The 16111-nt window shown below is 43.7% G+C and overlaps 3 protein-coding genes across 5 annotated transcripts; all 3 read right to left on the bottom strand.

The window, feature by feature from the left end:
• Window positions 1-906: 906 nt before the first annotated feature.
• Window positions 907-2110, bottom strand: LOC115169214 (olfactory receptor 1A1). The gene is made up of 2 exons (XM_029724689.1): window positions 2065-2110; window positions 907-1856 (listed from the first exon to the last, which is right to left on the bottom strand). The coding sequence occupies exons 1-2, from the start codon at window positions 2108-2110 to the stop codon at window positions 907-909; spliced, it is 996 nt and encodes a 331-aa protein (XP_029580549.1).
• A 667-nt stretch (window positions 2111-2777) lies between these two features.
• On the bottom strand, window positions 2778-7004 carry LOC115169266 (F-box only protein 36-like). 2 transcript variants are annotated; one of them, XM_029724727.1, is made up of 4 exons: window positions 6861-7004; window positions 6381-6489; window positions 4816-5045; window positions 2778-3568 (listed from the first exon to the last, which is right to left on the bottom strand). In XM_029724727.1, exons 1-4 carry the CDS (start codon window positions 6954-6956, stop codon window positions 3182-3184), a joined length of 822 nt encoding a protein of 273 aa, XP_029580587.1. In that variant the 5' UTR covers window positions 6957-7004; the 3' UTR covers window positions 2778-3181. The 2 variants fall into 2 exon arrangements, with proteins under 2 accessions (XP_029580587.1, XP_029580588.1); XM_029724728.1 differs by having other exon boundaries at window positions 4816-4988.
• A 1357-nt stretch (window positions 7005-8361) lies between these two features.
• Window positions 8362-15815, bottom strand: agfg1b (ArfGAP with FG repeats 1b). Of its 2 annotated transcripts, none has more exons than XM_029726444.1 (11): window positions 15490-15815; window positions 14651-14744; window positions 14196-14311; window positions 13801-13942; window positions 12820-12976; window positions 11369-11513; window positions 11147-11235; window positions 10972-11058; window positions 10614-10775; window positions 10292-10389; window positions 8362-10013 (listed from the first exon to the last, which is right to left on the bottom strand). In XM_029726444.1, exons 1-11 carry the CDS (start codon window positions 15654-15656, stop codon window positions 9954-9956), a joined length of 1317 nt encoding a protein of 438 aa, XP_029582304.1. In that variant the 5' UTR covers window positions 15657-15815; the 3' UTR covers window positions 8362-9953. The 2 variants fall into 2 exon arrangements, with proteins under 2 accessions (XP_029582304.1, XP_029582305.1); XM_029726445.1 differs by having other exon boundaries at window positions 9924-10013; window positions 10274-10389.
• Window positions 15816-16111: the final 296 nt, after the last annotated feature.

The following is a 16111-nucleotide window of genomic DNA, read 5'->3' as shown; positions in this document are numbered from 1 at the left end:
GTTTGTATTTCTAAGGGGCTGTTCTAGTTTTGTATTTCTGTGTTGGCCTGGTATGACTCTCAATCAGGAACAGCTGTACATCATTGTTGCTGATTGAGAGTCGTACTTAGGGAGCCTGTTTTCACCTGTCACTTTGTGGGAGGTTATTTCCGTGTTTAGCTTTATGCCTCACAGGACTGTTTATTGTCGTTGTGTTTTTGTATACGTGTTTTGGTTTCCCTTCTTTGTCCTAATAAAAGAAGATGAGTGTACATATACCCGCTGCGTTTTGGTCCTCCACACACGACACTCGTGACAGTATTGTTACATATTCTACATTTAACGCTTCTATCCATTTCCACCGGTTCTTTTGACAAAGAGAAGTGCAATATTGGAAAGTGGTCAGAAACGAGTATTTAAATAAGAAATACTTGAATACGGATATAGTTGAACCCGGATATAGTTGAATCAGACAACACGCAATACCAATACAATGTGAAAACCAAACAATAACCAAGTGTTTTACATTTTATCTGTTCTTTTCCCGACGATTCTACATGTTCAATCACCACCATTGTCTACAGCAGGTTCAGTAATCATCATACAATGTCCTCATACGATTGCACTTCACTTGTCTCTATACTAGTTTGTCAGTCCACTGGCTTCAGTCTCTATACTAGTTTCAGTCAGTTTCAGTTACGTCACTGGCTTCTATACTATTTTCAGTCAGTCCACTGGTTTCAGTTACGTCACTGGCTTCATTCTCTATATTGGTCCATGTGCACACTGTGGTTTTCTGTATTTGCTGGGCTCTCTAGGTTTATTCCAGGTCCTTCACATGATGCAGACTCCATACTGGCTTTAGTCTCTATTGTAGCACAGGTTCCAATGCTGAGTGTGGTCTTTGCGCTGGTTACAGTCCCTGTACTAGTCGCGGTTCTGGAGATCATTGCAGTTCCAGTGCTGAGTGGGGGTCTCTGTACTAGAGCAGTCTGTGGTGCTGCTGTAGGTCTGGAATTTTGTCCAGCGGGGGAGGAAGCGGGGAAGCTGCTCCCGGAGTTCCCGGCAACGCAGGCCGTACACCACGGGGCTGAGTGCCTGCCCCACTAGGAACACCACGAAGTTGGTCACTGTGGCGGCCATATTGTGCTTCCACCTGGTGATGATGGGCACCAGAGGGAGCAGGTACAGGATCATCTGTAGCATGTGGATCAGGGTGGTGTGGCGCCCGCTGCTGTTGGCGCGTGAGAAATGCCCCGCCCGGTAGCCCTCCATGTAGATGAGCACGTAGCTGGTCATGATGAGCAGTACCAAGAACACCACCAGCGCCAGGCTGCTGAACCGAGACGCGGGACTCTCCAGCGTGGTGGAGCATACGAGGTCCAGCTCCACCATATAGGCCCAAGAGGACTGGGCGCAGGCCAGGACAGTGAACAGAACCGGGTTGAACAGGGCCACGAACCAAGCCAGCGCCATGACAGAAGACCGAATGCGACGCACCAGCGTTGGGTAGTGGAGCGGCCGCAGGATGGACAGACAGGTGTTGAGGGCCGTGAGGGTGAGGGTGATGCCCATGCCACGGCCTAGAGCCACCTGGAAGTCAAAAAGGACCCAGCAGGTCAGGCGGTTGATGGGCAAGCGGAGGGTGCGGAGGCCGTGCAGGACAGTGCCCAAGGCATTGAAGCTGGTCACACAGGCACAGTGCTGGCACAGCATAACGAAGCGGACGTTGTGGAGCAGCTCGGCTGTGTGGAACACTGTCACCACAATGAGGTAGGTCAAGAAGAAGGTGGTCAGGAAAATGCCCCCGTGGACACACACTTTCACTGTGTCCAGCAGCCCTATGTCATCCCCAGATATTGTAGCATTTAAAAGGCCTGAGTAGAGGAGACACAAAAACCCTGAGAAATAACATGTGAAGTTAAACCACATAAATGTATGAGTGAGATTATTTTGATACTTTGATAAACCACTTGTCAATGACAATACAATGACTGTAAACCCAACATAGCGCAAACTCATAGGTTGAGACGAAAGAAACATTACAGGGAGGAAAAACAACTGAAAAAAATGGCCATGTCTTACCTGTATTCTGTTCCACTGTCAAATCATAGTTGGAGTTATTGGACATCGCTTCTGCTGATTCTGGCCGGTCACAGGGGTGAAAACTAAATGTGGAATTTGCCAAACCAAGAATTCACAAAACCAAGTTAATGGTGCCAACATCTACAGTATGGGTGTCTCTACTGTGGCTGCTAGCCCTTTGCTTCAGGTAACTGTGACCTTCTATATCTTTGCCTTGTATTTTCTGTCACGTGTCACCACCGCCATGCATTTAGTTACAGATTCTTTATCGACTGCCTCGTAATCTGTGGGTTTATTGGAATAGACTGTTCTGAGAGTCAACACCTGCCTCTCAGCATAGCAAAATTCTATATTTAACAGTAGGTGGAGCAATTTATTGTGCTCCTAGGTGTGTGTGCTGTGCTGAGTGTGTGTGTGTGTGTATGGACATCTGACCTGCACCAGGAGGTTTTGTCGCTAGTGAATGTGAAGGTCCATGAGTGGAGATCAGACTGAACACTTTCCCTATTATTAACTAGAAGGATGTTAAAATGATTAGACCCTTGGTCCTCAAGTTATTTAGCTGAGATAAAGATTTAATATAGAATATACTGTAGGTTTAAGTCATGAGCATGTTTAAAATATTGTTATATTTTAAACATTGTAAAAATACATAATATATTATTTACAAAACAATATCAAATAGGAAGAAAATTGTTATGAGACACAGCTGGCAGGTTTTTATCCTTTTATTTTTACCAAACGTGCCCTCCCTGAATCATTCCACTGAATGGTATTGTCCTGCTCGTGCTAAAATGTATAAGGAAAAAGATTATGGCACATGTACAACACCAAGCAACAGCAGGTAAAAATGCATATTAACATCTCCAGCCATTGCCACAACATCCTTTGCTGCCAGGCAACTGTCTATGAGACAAACTGTCTTCCAACACAACACAGCCACTGTATTGATTGAAAGACAAGAAGCATAACTAACATGAATTCATCAAACATTCAACAGTCATCATATTTGTATCAAAAACGACTTGTACTGTCTCCACCCGAGATCAAGCCGTCCTCTATTCCTCTGCATTGAAACCTCAAAGATCCTATTTAGAGTGTAAAGATAAAACACTAGTCATTTCAGTGAGCTCCCTGAATCAGCGCTCCAGTCCCCCTGTGCCACACCACGACCCTGGCCCGCAATCACCCCACAGCGCTGCATGTCTGTACAGAGCTGCTCCGGCCCAGGGTCCGACTCAGAACCTGGCTCTATATCTGCAGCGTGGCTCTCTGGGTCCTCACTGCGCTCCACCATTGTGTCTACATCATAGCGCTCCAGGTCTGTACAGAGTAGCTTCTGGCTCCTCTTCCTCCTGCGGCTGATCTGTTTCTGCAGCTGCAGCTTGCTGGTGAAGAAGACGCTCTTCCAGCCCAACTCCAGGGCCAGGGCCTCCACCTCAGCCGACACGGAGCCGCAGTGGCCGCGCACCGCTTGCTCCCAGAACTCCTCCGAACGACACAGCTGACAGACACACAGGGAACAGTGGTTAGGGACCTAGACCAGAGTTTGCGGTCAATCATTCCATCAGTTAACTCACCAGGGGTTTAAACCACAAACAAAAACAACAGATTCACTACAGAAAATAAACCAACAGAATATGGAAATATGAATATGGAAAACACGTAATTACAGATTTACCCATGTAGTTACAAAAGGATTCACATACAGTCTACATCATAGGCAGTATACAGTCTACATCATAGGCAGTATACAGTCTACATCATAGGCAGTATACAGTCTACATCATAGGCAGTATACAGTCTACATCATAGGCAGTATACCGTCTACATCATAGGCAGTATACAGTCTACATCATAGGCAGTATACAGTCTACATCATAGGCAGTATACAGTCTACATCATAGGCAGTATACCGTCTACATCATAGGCAGTATACAGTCTACATCATAGGCAGTATACAGTCTACATCATAGGCAGTATACAGTCTACATCATAGGCAGTATACATGATAGGCAGTATACAGTCTACATCATAGGCAGTATACCGTCTACATCATAGGCAGTATACCGTCTACATCATAGGCAGTATACAGTCTACATCATAGGCAGTATACAGTCTACATCATAGGCAGTATACAGTCTACATCATAGGCAGTATACAGTCTACATCATAGGCAGTATACAGTCTACATCATAGGCAGTACACAGTCTACATCACAGGCAGTACACAGTCTACATCACAGGCAGTACACAGTCTACATCACAGGCAGTATACAGTCTACATCATAGGCAGTATACATGATAGGCAGTATACAGTCTACATGATAGGCAGTATACAGTCTACATCATAGGCAGTATACATGATAGGCAGTATACAGTCTACATCATAGGCAGTATACAGTCTACATCATAGGCAGTATACAGTCTACATCATAGGCAGTATACAGTCTACATCATAGGCAGTACACCGTCTACATCATAGGCAGTATACAGTCTACATCACAGGGTTTGATCCCAGGTTGTATCATAACCGACCGTGATCAGGGGTCGCATAGGGGGGCGCACAATTGGCTCAGAGTTGTCAAGATTAGGGGAGAGTTTGCCCAGGGTAGGCCGTCATTGTAAATAAGAATTTGTTCTTAACTGACTTGCCTAGATAAAGGTAAAAAAAAAACTAAAAAAAACATTGGCAGTAATACTGTCTACATGCATGCACCGAGTCTCACACAGATAGAGTGGGTCCATTCACCTTCCTGAACCTGTGTGAGGTGTGTCCAAGCCGTGCCACGTCCTCCAGTTCCAGATGAGTCAGAATGTGGAGAAGCAGGGGGTCGGGCAGACGCTCCAGGTAGTCATAGTGGCCCTGACATAGTGCCTGGCTGTACTGAAGGATCCGTGGGCCAAACACCACATTCACCTGACCTAGGAAATCATCACACCAGTGGAGGCTGCTGAGGGGAGGACCGCTCATAATGATGGCTGGAATGGAGTCAGTTGAATGGTATCAAACACATGGAAACCACGTCGTTGATGTGTTTGATATCATTCCACTGACTCCATTCCAGCCATTATTATGAGCCGTCCTCCCCTCAGCAGCCTCTACTTGATCACACAGACAGCACCTGTCAACAGAGTCCCTTAGCCTCATGCCCACCAATGGGGACGTTGCTTAACTTTTGTTTGTGCTGTTCCCAACCTAGCCAAAGTCTGTTACAAGGACATTAGACCATGGGAGAATCTCAATTTGCATTTCCTTGACTCCTCGCATCCCCTCTCCTTCTCAAACCCCATTGGATGAGAAAGTCACAGGTCCCTCCCCTCTGACCATCTCCAATGGGTTTTGAGATTCTCCCCATCTCTCTGGCCTAGCAACTAGGTGATTTCAAAAGTCTTTCTAGTAAAAGATGCTTAAAAACAACACCCGTGAATGGATACAATCTCTACACCAAGGGTCTCCAATCCTGTTCCTGGAGAGCTACCATCCTGTAGGTTTTAACTCCAACCCTGTTCCTGTAGAGCTACCATCCTGTAGGTTTTAACTCCAACCCTGTTCCTGGAGAGCTACCCTCCTGTATATTTTTGCTCCAACCCTAGTTGTATCTAACCTGGTTCAGTTTACCAACCAGATAATTATTACTCAGGTGTGCTAGATTAGGGTAGGAGTGTAAACCTACATGACAGTAGCTCTCCAGGAACAGGGTTGGAGTTAACCTACAGGACAGTAGCTCTCCAGGAACAGGGTTGGAGTTAAAACCTACAGGATGGTAGCTCTCCAGGAACAGGGTTGGAGTTAAAACCTACAGGACGGTAGCTCTCCAGGAACAGGGTTGGAGTTAAAACCTACAGGAGCGTAGCTCTCCAGGAACAGGGTTGGAGTTAAAACCTACAGGACAGTAGCTCTCCAGGAACAGGGTTGGAGTTAAAACCTACAGGAGGGTAACTCTCCAGGAACAGGGTTGGAGAGCCCTGGTCTAGGCCATTGCCTCAATGACCTCTGCCCTCCTGGAAACGACCCTTCTGACACACCTGTGAACCTAAATCATGTGGGAACTGCCGACTTAGCCAATAGTATCATTTAATAAAGTGTTGATTGGGTTACAATCAAAGCAGTCATTTTTAGCATGGTAATTCACTTTTATCGAGGGCATAGGGTTATTTGGGGCATTTACGCTATTATCTATCTTGCTATTAGTGAGTAGGTGGGCTGTAAATTGAGCAGGTGGGCTGTAAATTGAGCAGGTGGGCTGTAAATTGAGCAGGTGGGCTGTAAGTTGAGCAGGTGGGCTGAGGGCTAGGCTACACTGGGCACCTTACTCTGAATCCGGCTGTCATCCAAGTAGTCATTGTGAGACTCCCTCAGTTCTCCTGGCTTAGTGTTCCTACCATCACTTCTCAAAGAAATCTTCCACCATCTCCAAATTACCTGAAAAATATAGGCCTATTACAGTATTTACTTAGCAAAGCAATTTAGCTAGCTAAATTTTTCTGACTATTTGTTACAAGTGCTATTTACTTTAACTATTTGTTGCCAGCTTTCTGGTAAAGCCTTATTTGTTAGTTAGCCGAGCAAGCTACTACTAGATTATATTGTTATGTGTCTAACGTTAAAACGTTACTGACATGTACGTTATTATTGCTAGCTAACGCGTTGGCTAAACTAAGATTGAAAGATTACTGTAGCGTTAGAGAATGAAAGGGCAAAGCAGTAAATGGCTAACGTTAGCTTAGAAATGTCTAAGAAAAATGGACTAAATACTTTACATTTTAGAGAGGACATAACACGAAAAGATTTACCTCTGTCTTGGTAACAGAAAATTGGAAGAAGTCTTTATTGGGTGGAGGACCTTGACCACTGACTTCAAATAAACTTTTCCCCAACAAACTCGACATTTTGGACGCTTGGTTTGGGTTGCCATGGCAACGAAAGGGTTCGTTAAGTTTTTTTTTTCCCAGCGTGCTAGAATGTAACAAAACCCGTCCTGCTGCAACATTCCTTCCTGCTGCAACATTCCTTCCTGCCGCAACATTCCTTCCTGCCGCAACATTCCTTCCTGCCGCAACATGCAGCAATGTAACAAATGCAAAATTGCAACCTCCTCTTGTCTTGGGTTTGAAGTCACTTTTGCAGCTGTGTATAAATGAAAAGCTAAGTTTTCCTGGTACTTGAGTCAATGAAAACATTTCCTCATAAAGAGCTTTAGTGAACAAAATTTTACTGAGTTACAGATCATATAAGGAAATCAGTCAATTGAAATAAATTCATTAGGCCCCAATCTTTGGATTTCATATGACTGGAAATACAGAGAAAAAAAGCGAGGGGCGTGGATCAGAAAACCAGTCAGTATCTGGTGTGACCACCATAGAGTTGATCAGGCTGTTGATTGTGGCCTGTGTAATGTTGTCCCACTCCTCGTCAATGGCTGTGCAAAGTTGTTGAATATTGGCAGGAACATGAACACACTGTCGTACACGTCAATCTAGACTCCAGAGCATCCCAAACATGCTCAATGGGTGACATGTCTGGTGAGTATGCAGGCCATGGAAGAACAGGGACATTTCCAGCTTCCAGGAATTGTGTACAGATCCTTGCGACATGGTACCGTGCATTATCATGCTGAAACATGAGGTGATGGCGGCGGATGAAAGGCACGACAATGGGCCTCAGGATCTCATCATGGTATCCCTGTGCATTTATATTGCCATAGATAAAATGCAATTGTGTTCGTTGTCCATAGTTTATGCCTGCCCATACCACAACCCCACCATGGGGCACTCTGTTCACAGCAAACCGCTCACCCACACGACACCATACACGTGGTCTGTGGTTATGAGGCCGGTTCTACATACTGCCAATTCTCTAAAATGACATTTGAGGCAACTTATGGTAGAGAAAGGAACATTCAATTCTCTGGCATCAGCTCTGGTGGACATTCCTGCAGTCCGCATGCCAATTGCACTCCCTTAAAACTTGAGATATCTGTGGCATTGTGTTGTGTGACAAAACATATTTTAGTGGCCTTTTGACCCCAGCACAAGGTGCACTTGTGTAATGATCCTGCTGTTTAATCAGCTTCTTGATATGCAACACTTGTCAGGTGGATGGATTATCTTGGCAAAGGAGAAATGCTCACTAACAAGGATGTGAACAAATGTGTACAACATTTTAGAGAAATAAGCTTTTTGTGCATACTGGGATCTTTTATTTTATCTCATGAAACATGGGACCAACAATTTACATGTTGTTCACTAGATTTTAACCTCATTCTAAATGAAAAAATGAGAATCAAGTGCAAACTGCAGTTAAAAATCTTTAATATATTTATATATGTACACATTGACTTATGTATTACTGTAACGGCAAGTAACACAATTGCATTAATTAAAAATGATTGGGGGGCACAAGTTAGCCATCTCTCCAAATAAATACAAACTTGTCATGTGTTTTTACACACCTGCGCAGGGCCGTAGCTACATATGAAGACACCAAGGTCCAGACACTGAGGTATAATGGTCCGGACCTTGGTCATTCTTTACAATTAAAAAAATAAAACATTTATTAAAAAAAAAAAAGTACGAACCGAGGCGGGGTCTCCACTTCCTGTTGAGAGTTAGAATAGTAAAATACACAAGGTGCAATTTAAAAACTTGGTTGTGCATCAGCAGTTTTTCTCTTGTTACATGTCACACACTGACAATCACTCCATTTTTGGGGGGGATTGGTAAATGGGTCTCGTTAGTCTAGCCAGCTATCTAAACTTGTAGTAATCATGGTTGAATTACCAACCGGGCACGTGTCCTATTAACATGGCATAAGTCATTACAAAATATGTAGAATTGCAGGAAATTAGCTTTAAAACTGCAACAACAAGAAGAAAATGTATATAAAGCAAATGTAGTTGTTTACCTTTGGTTACTAACATAGTTTTTCTGTTACCAGATCCCTCTGTACCTATTCATTTCTAGTCTGTTATCCCGGTGCTGAGCTAATGTGTAGCGGCTGATCGTATATGTTTGTAGGTCGACTGAGATGAATGAAGCTACAGCAACTAATGTGATAATGGCTGGGGTCATTTAAGCTTGTTTTCGCTGTTCTTCAAATAGCATTTTAGAGTTTATAAATTGTATAAATGCAGTAAATGAGCTTTAATTTTCTTAAAATTTCTTTGATGGGGTAAAATCTAGGATTTTTTTTTGGGGGGGGGGGGGGGGTCCTTCTACACAATTTTGTATCCTGCTGAACACACCCCAGGTTGCACCCCGAGTAACAGTGGTATTAAGCATGCACCAAATAAAAGTCCCTTTCCCGGACAACATAACTGCAAACAGATGCAAGCAGAGGCCCATTGAAACCACGACACAATACATTGTTTCTTTAACACAGAATTCATTAAATGATAGTGAATATCACTATCAATATTCACCAGCCTGATTCTTCACCAACATCTAATCGTCATCGTTCCCGATGAGAAAACCTTCGTCACCTCAGTTCCCTTCTAAGCGTGTTGTATACAACCATGTTAGTTATCATATAAACCCACTGGTAGAAACATTGTAGTGGCGCCTGCACAATGTCGCCCATCGCCCACGTCAAGTCCCAATTATACATAACATGTATTTTAAACGTGATTACAAATGCCGACATGCACAATAATACTGTCAAACATAATAAACTACAAAATATATGTATAGAGAACGTATAAGTCCCAGGGCATCGTTCCAGGGCAGTCCCTGATCCCATAGTCCTTCATAGTGTCGTAAACATAGTTAAGAAAATATTGAATTCAGAGTTTCAGAAATGTACTGACACATCACAAGGTGTGACTTAGCCGGTACATTGAATAGGTGCTGCATGCTGCCCTCTGGTGGTGACGACGGGAGGGAGGCGCGCTACAGGAAGGGGTTGGTGTTGGCGCTTCCAGAGGGATAGGATTCAGCCGGGGCTCCCGCCTGGTTGGAGACAAAGGATTAATCAATATTGTAAAATACATGATCATCAGCATGACTTCCAAACATTCATCCATGAAGTTAGCAGAGAGAGAGGATGCACATATGCGTTTTTACATTGGACCCATGCAGAAGCTGAATGTGTGTAAGTATATTGAACGTGTTCGGACTTGCATTTTGTTGGTCAAAGTGTTTCACACTTGTATTACAAGTATTACAATCAAAGACCACAAAACATTCTTCGACATGATCTGGAAACATACACACTATTAAATACTCCCCATAAATGGGTTATTGGTCATCCCAGGACCAGCCATGGGCTGCCCAAAGGGGGTCATGGAGGACTTGGTCTGTCCATAGACCGTATATCCACCAGGGCCTGTCAATGCAGAGAAAAAAACTGATTAAGGCTTAATGGTCTCTTTGCCAATTAGGTTCCCAAATAGTAGAATGATGGCTATTTAGTTGCAGAGTGGATACTAGCCAGAAACATGATATTTGTTTATAGTGTAGGGTCACAAGAAAATGCACTAAGATTGTTTTGGAAATCACAGCTTTAATGTTATGGCCAAACTATATTGTGATTGAAACTACACTATTTACCATTGGGTTGTTGGGGTTGGTAGGCCCCCGGCTGGGGGTAAGGGCAGGGGGCCTGGCCAGGGAAGGGCTGCTGGAAGGTCCCACTAAAACTGGTCGGGAGGCAGTAAGAGGAGGCATTCCCAAAGCCAGCAGGCATACTCATAGAGCCTGTGCCAAATGAGGCTAGGATACACAGAGAGATGGGAGGGGGCGGAGTGAATAACATGAACACAGTGGCAAACACAAACTAACCTTTCAATGTACAGGATCTACTGATATCAAACAACGCTATTTCAGACAAAGAGAGACAACTGGCTGAGTCCCAAACACACACACTTGATATGTATGTATGCACTTTCATGTGCTCACACAAACACACCTGCGGCCGGTGCTATACCATTGGTCTGAAAGGGGTTGGTGGCCATATCCGGAGCAGCAGCAACAAATGGGTTATTGGACGAGACGGCTGAAACAACAGGAAATTACATTATGCTTTCATTATGTTTGAGAGTCAAACATTTCAGAAAATACTGTAGGTATAACAATCCACTCACCTCCAAAGCCTTGCTGCACATGCATGTTGGGTAAGACTGTCTGGGCAGGCGAGGTTCCCAACACAGCTCCAAACATATTCCTAGATTCACTTAAATACAGAACATGAATACATTTCTTAGCTTATTGAACCACAAAAAAATATATTTTTTTAAGGAGATCTAAAAGCAAAGGCTAAAAATGTGTTTTTAGTGCCAAGTTTTGGAGTGGCGTCTGTCTCTCACCCCTGGACACTACTCCCTGTAGGGGCAGAGGAGCTCAGCTCGTTGTCCAGTTCAGCCAGAGCAGCGTAGCGGTCCTCTGCCGAGGTGCCCAGCTGGGACTGGGCCGGTACAGCACCAGCCACTGACGGCACTGGGACACCTCGCCCTACAGAGAGCGAGAGAGACATACACAGGGGTCAATATACACACATTCACACACAGGAGGAAGGACATGGACACAAACACACACATTAAAGAAAGAGGCACACATGGTATGATAAAAACAAGCTAACCTGTTTCCCTGTTGGGCTTGGAACAGAGATAATAAATGAAATGACATTTCATTTTCGTGTGAAACCGCCAATAGGCAACCCATCCCTTATGGGATTAACTGACAAACAAACATCACAATAATTTACTGTGGCAATTAAATAATGTAAATGAGAGGGTATGTATGAGAATGGGACCCGGCGGTACCTGACGCAAACAACAGAGGGGGGTGAGGTCCTGAAATGCGGAGGTACTCCAGAGTTGCCATACGCCTCAAAGTTGGCAAAGTCAGCTTTTGAGTTAACAATGGGAGGAATGAGGAATGGCTTGACGGTAAAGCCCTGACAATGGGAGGAATGAGGAATGGCGTGACGGTAAAGCCCTGACAATGGGAGGAATGAGGAATAGCGTGACGGTAAAGCCCTGACAATGTGAGGAATAGCGTGACGGTAAAGCCCTGACAATGGGAGGAATGAGGAAGAGCAGCAAATGACAATGATTTAACATACAAATAACATAATGACTTGTGTACCTGCTTAGGCACATTCAGTTTTACTACATTACTCTTCTTAACTCCTCATTTGCATGAACTCGAGATTTATTTCATTTTGACTCCTTGAAGACAAATCACTCAAATCTACTCAATATTGGACGACGTCTAAATCCAACTTAAAAAGGGTCAATCTGCAGTTGCTACATACATTTTTGGACTAATGAATTTATTAAATGTACCCATTGATTCTTGAAGAATATAACTTAAATGCCTCGTGAGCTTAATTCAACAGTTGTACCTGGTCAGAACCCAAAATATAAGCTTGTTTTACTCCAATGTTTGTAAACAAAGTAAATGTAAACAAACACTAAAAAGCCTCTAAACATGGTTAAAACTACATTTTTGATATCATGGATGGTCAGTCCTTGCATCCATAGTAGTCTATGAATTTGAGAGTGGTTACATTTCTCCAGCCCTATCCATCAGCTTTATAGCAAACCAATAGTCTGTTATTGTTTCCACTGCTGATTGCTGCTTTAAATACAATTTTCACTTAGTCTCCCATTAACATCCACGCATGACTAAGTGAAAATTCAACCTAAATGGAAGTTAGGATTTGCCCCTGGGAGTTTGAGTGAAGGCCACTCTCACTCACTACTAGATTGTCTTGGGAACCTGGTTGGCTGGGGAAACCTGATTGGCTCATTACCTGATTGACTGGGGAAATTCGCAAAGTTGGCAAAATTGGCGTTGCTGGCAGCCTGAGAGGGCAGAGCGGCAAAGATGTCTCCACCCAGATCCGTAAGGAGGTCAAACTTCTTCTCCTGAAGTATGGGATGGGCCAGGGAGCGAACCACCATCGGGGACTGGCGTAGGGAGAGAGAGAGAACATGAGGAATAATTAAGAACAAATTTATCAACGTATATAGCGCTTTTCAAAGAAACTTAAAGTGCCTGCACTTCAAAGCACAAAAAAAGACAGGTAATTTAGAAAAACAACATCACAACGTTATGAGATGGACAGTCATTATAAAGTTCATGGCTTGAGTGGTCATCTGAGGGAGGTGGTCAAGCAGGGAGAGACAGTCCAGAGGCAGGCAGGAAGTGTGATGTCTTCAAGGTGTCACACTGTCTCTGGCTTTTCCGTAGCAGAACTCAAGTCAGATGAAGTCTGAGCTAAGCCACTGTAGTCCATGGACTCCGTAGAAGGTAGGTAGCTAGCTACCAAAATTAAGCGCCCACTTAGATGATGCTATGGCAGTCACGTGGCACCAGAAAGCACACCACATTTCAATAATAATTAAATAGCAGCCTTGTAACTTTGTCTTCCCTACGAGCCTCATCACTGCACACTGATTATAGTAATTGTTCATTCTTAAAACAAAAAGATTGTAGGTAAAAATACCATACAAATTACAAAAATATTTACAAAATGTACAGGAGCTCTCTGCTTAGGCTGCTGCTAGGGCGCCATGGCAAACGTCTACTCAATGATGACATGTTTCAAATTAAAATAACTGGGGACATTTTGGGTTGCACCCATTGACTTATATGACTAGACCAAGTTATGAAAATGGCAAAAAGGGCATCAGTCTAAAATGTATTTCATCATTTGTTTGGAAATGACTCAAAAGCACATCAGCCTGAAATGTATTATGCCATATGTTAAGGAAGCAGATAGAAGCAATACTTGACGTGTTGGAGGGGTCTTGTTGAGCTGCAGGGTTTTCAGGGGCTGGACCTCCGGGGTGCTGGCTGTGCTGCTGGCTGAGGAGCCCGACTTGGAGGCCTGGGCCATGGCTACCGTCCTCGCCTGGTCTGGAGGGACGTACCTGTGTGCACACAAGCATAAAGAAAAATACAACCAGGCAATTGCTGGAACTGTGTTCCAAAGGTGTACAAAATGTTACATGTGAAACTGGGTTGTTGTTCATGAATTCATAGGATTTTACATTAGCAGTTCTCTAGAGGGTGATTTCTCCTCCAATTTCACCCCCCGAATATATCACAATAGAAACTGGAGGATCTCTACCTTTTGAGATATTCCGTTAACTCGATAGAAAGCAAAAGAGTGAAGCTCCTCACCATCTTTTCTTCTCATATTTTTCCTGGAGGAATTCTTTTACTTTCTGTGGTTGGCGGAAGTCTGGAACAACCAATGTCTTGTCATCGTACAGACCCAACCAGATGTATTTACAAACCTAGATAGAAAGTGTGTGAGGAAGAGGGAGAGAAAGGAAAAAGAGAAATGCCAATAAACTCCCTTGAGACAGAAAAATTCAAGATGGCAAACATGAGGGGGCAGACATGCACAAAGACAATAATCCATTGTTCTTCAGTACTGGTCCTGGGGACCTACAGGGTCAGCAAGACTTTATTCTCAATACTAAACACATCTGACTAAGCTAATCATCAATGCCTTTGAATGAATCCGATGTGTTAGTGCTAGGCTGGAATAAAAGCCTGCATTCCCCTCGGATCCCCAGGAATAGGGTTGAAGAACACATTTCATAGTACATTACATGAATTCATGTCAGTACCTCGTTGGTGTGTTTCTGTAAGAATTCAATTTCCTGTAGTGTGAAGGTGGTCATAGAGATGGACTTCACTCTGTGGGGGGGATTCAGGCCTCGTCTAGCGTGTGTGTGGGGGGGTAACGATAGCAGAGGGGGACAATTGGTGAGTATGCATTCTGTGTCAATAATTTTACAAATGACTAGGCACAACATAACTATACACTCACAGATAAAATGTTTTAATGTGCTTAGCCTTCACATATGGAGTGAGATTATCCGTTTTAGCATCAGTTGTGCTTTTGTCACTAGTCCCTTCCTATTGTTGTCTCTAAACCATATGCATTTGAATTACTTGACCCACTTCAGGTATTCTATAAGTGTTTGGCAAGCAACAAATGTAACCATTTCTTCCTAGGCCAATACACCTATAGGAGTGAGCAACAGATGTCCCAAACTACGCTTATGGTATAGATAAACTTGGATTGGGAAAGAGCCGAGGTTGGGCAAGAGTTTCGCCGGTGGTACAGTGACGTGCTGTTTTGACACACTGGGCAAATAAGCCTTTTATCAACAAGCATCACACACACTAACCTTGAGACCACTATTTTCGGCACAAACAATACTTTAGTTGAACTTTTAAAGATTGGGAATTGAAACCTCTCCTTACATCAAAGTACGGGCTTTGCGACCCTGCCGAACCAATAATAGTATTTAGCTAACGTTGGATAGCATTACATGCGGTGTTGGGGAGCATGATAAATAATATTAGCTAAACCACTAAAATACACCATAAAGAACGACTTTAGCTTGCTTTAAAAATCAACCCCACATAAAAACATAACAATGGTCAACACAGTACTTACAGGATGCCAGAACAGGTGGTACAGACGAAGGAACCCACAGTCATGTTGGCATAAGTCGGGCCGCGCTGGTCGCAATCAAAGCACTTCCTATTCGGGGGCTGGCTAGTCATTTCCCGAAGCATCTTAAGATGCGTCTCCTCTTGTTTTCGCTTCGCACTCGTCGCCATGGTTGAGAAAAGGGGCTGCTAAAAGGTGGGAGAAGTTTATCCAGGGGCTAGGCAGGGGATGTCTTGCCTCGACAGCGGTGGTTTTAGACACCTTGCAGTGAGGTCTATTGGGACATTTCTTCTTCGTTGGTTTACAGGTGTACTAGACAGCTAACCGGAGCGTGACTGACACCTACTGGTGGGCAGCAGTGACCATTCGACAACATTACATTAATGAATAACAGTTTAATAGTAAATACAATGTTTACCATCATACTGATTATGTTTTGTAAAAACAACTTAAGATAACCTCCTCTTCCAAAAGGCATCATATGGAGTTTTGGTCTCAACTTTGACATGATCCTGTCAGTTTATCACGATAATAAAGTAATTTGCCTAGAATGTGGCACTGTTGAGGGTAGCAGGTGTCCACCCATTTGCCTTCCCTCAATATAAATCAATAGTCTCCTGTTTTG

This window comes from Salmo trutta, chromosome 31 (assembly GCF_901001165.1).
Source record: "Salmo trutta chromosome 31, fSalTru1.1, whole genome shotgun sequence".
NCBI classification, from domain to species: Eukaryota; Metazoa; Chordata; class Actinopteri; order Salmoniformes; family Salmonidae; genus Salmo; species Salmo trutta.
Note: the sequence above shows the minus strand (reverse complement) of the source record. Positions and strands in the feature narration are given on the sequence as shown.

Bases quoted from the DNA above. Each gene is read 5' to 3' on its own strand.
- LOC115169214 (XM_029724689.1), bottom strand. From the start codon at position 2,110: ATGTCCAATAACTCCAACTATGATTTGACAGTGGAACAGAATACAG. The intron at 1,857-2,064 runs GTAAGACATGGC...TCCTCTACTCAG, and splicing joins GACAGTGGAACAGAATACAG to GCCTTTTAAATGCTACAATA.
- LOC115169266 (XM_029724727.1), bottom strand. From the start codon at position 6,956: ATGTCGAGTTTGTTGGGGAAAAGTTTATTTGAAGTCAGTGGTCAAGGT. The intron at 6,490-6,860 runs GTAAATCTTTTC...TATATTTTTCAG, and splicing joins TTTCTGTTACCAAGACAGAG to GTAATTTGGAGATGGTGGAA. The intron at 5,046-6,380 runs GTAAGGTGCCCA...ACTCCATTCCAG, and splicing joins GGATGACAGCCGGATTCAGA to CCATCATTATGAGCGGTCCT.
- agfg1b (XM_029726444.1), bottom strand. From the start codon at position 15,656: ATGGCGACGAGTGCGAAGCGAAAACAAGAGGAGACGCATCTTAAGATG. The intron at 14,312-14,650 runs GTACTGACATGA...CTTTCTATCTAG, and splicing joins TACAGAAACACACCAACGAG to GTTTGTAAATACATCTGGTT. The intron at 13,943-14,195 runs GTGAGGAGCTTC...GTGTGCACACAG, and splicing joins AAATATGAGAAGAAAAGATG to GTACGTCCCTCCAGACCAGG.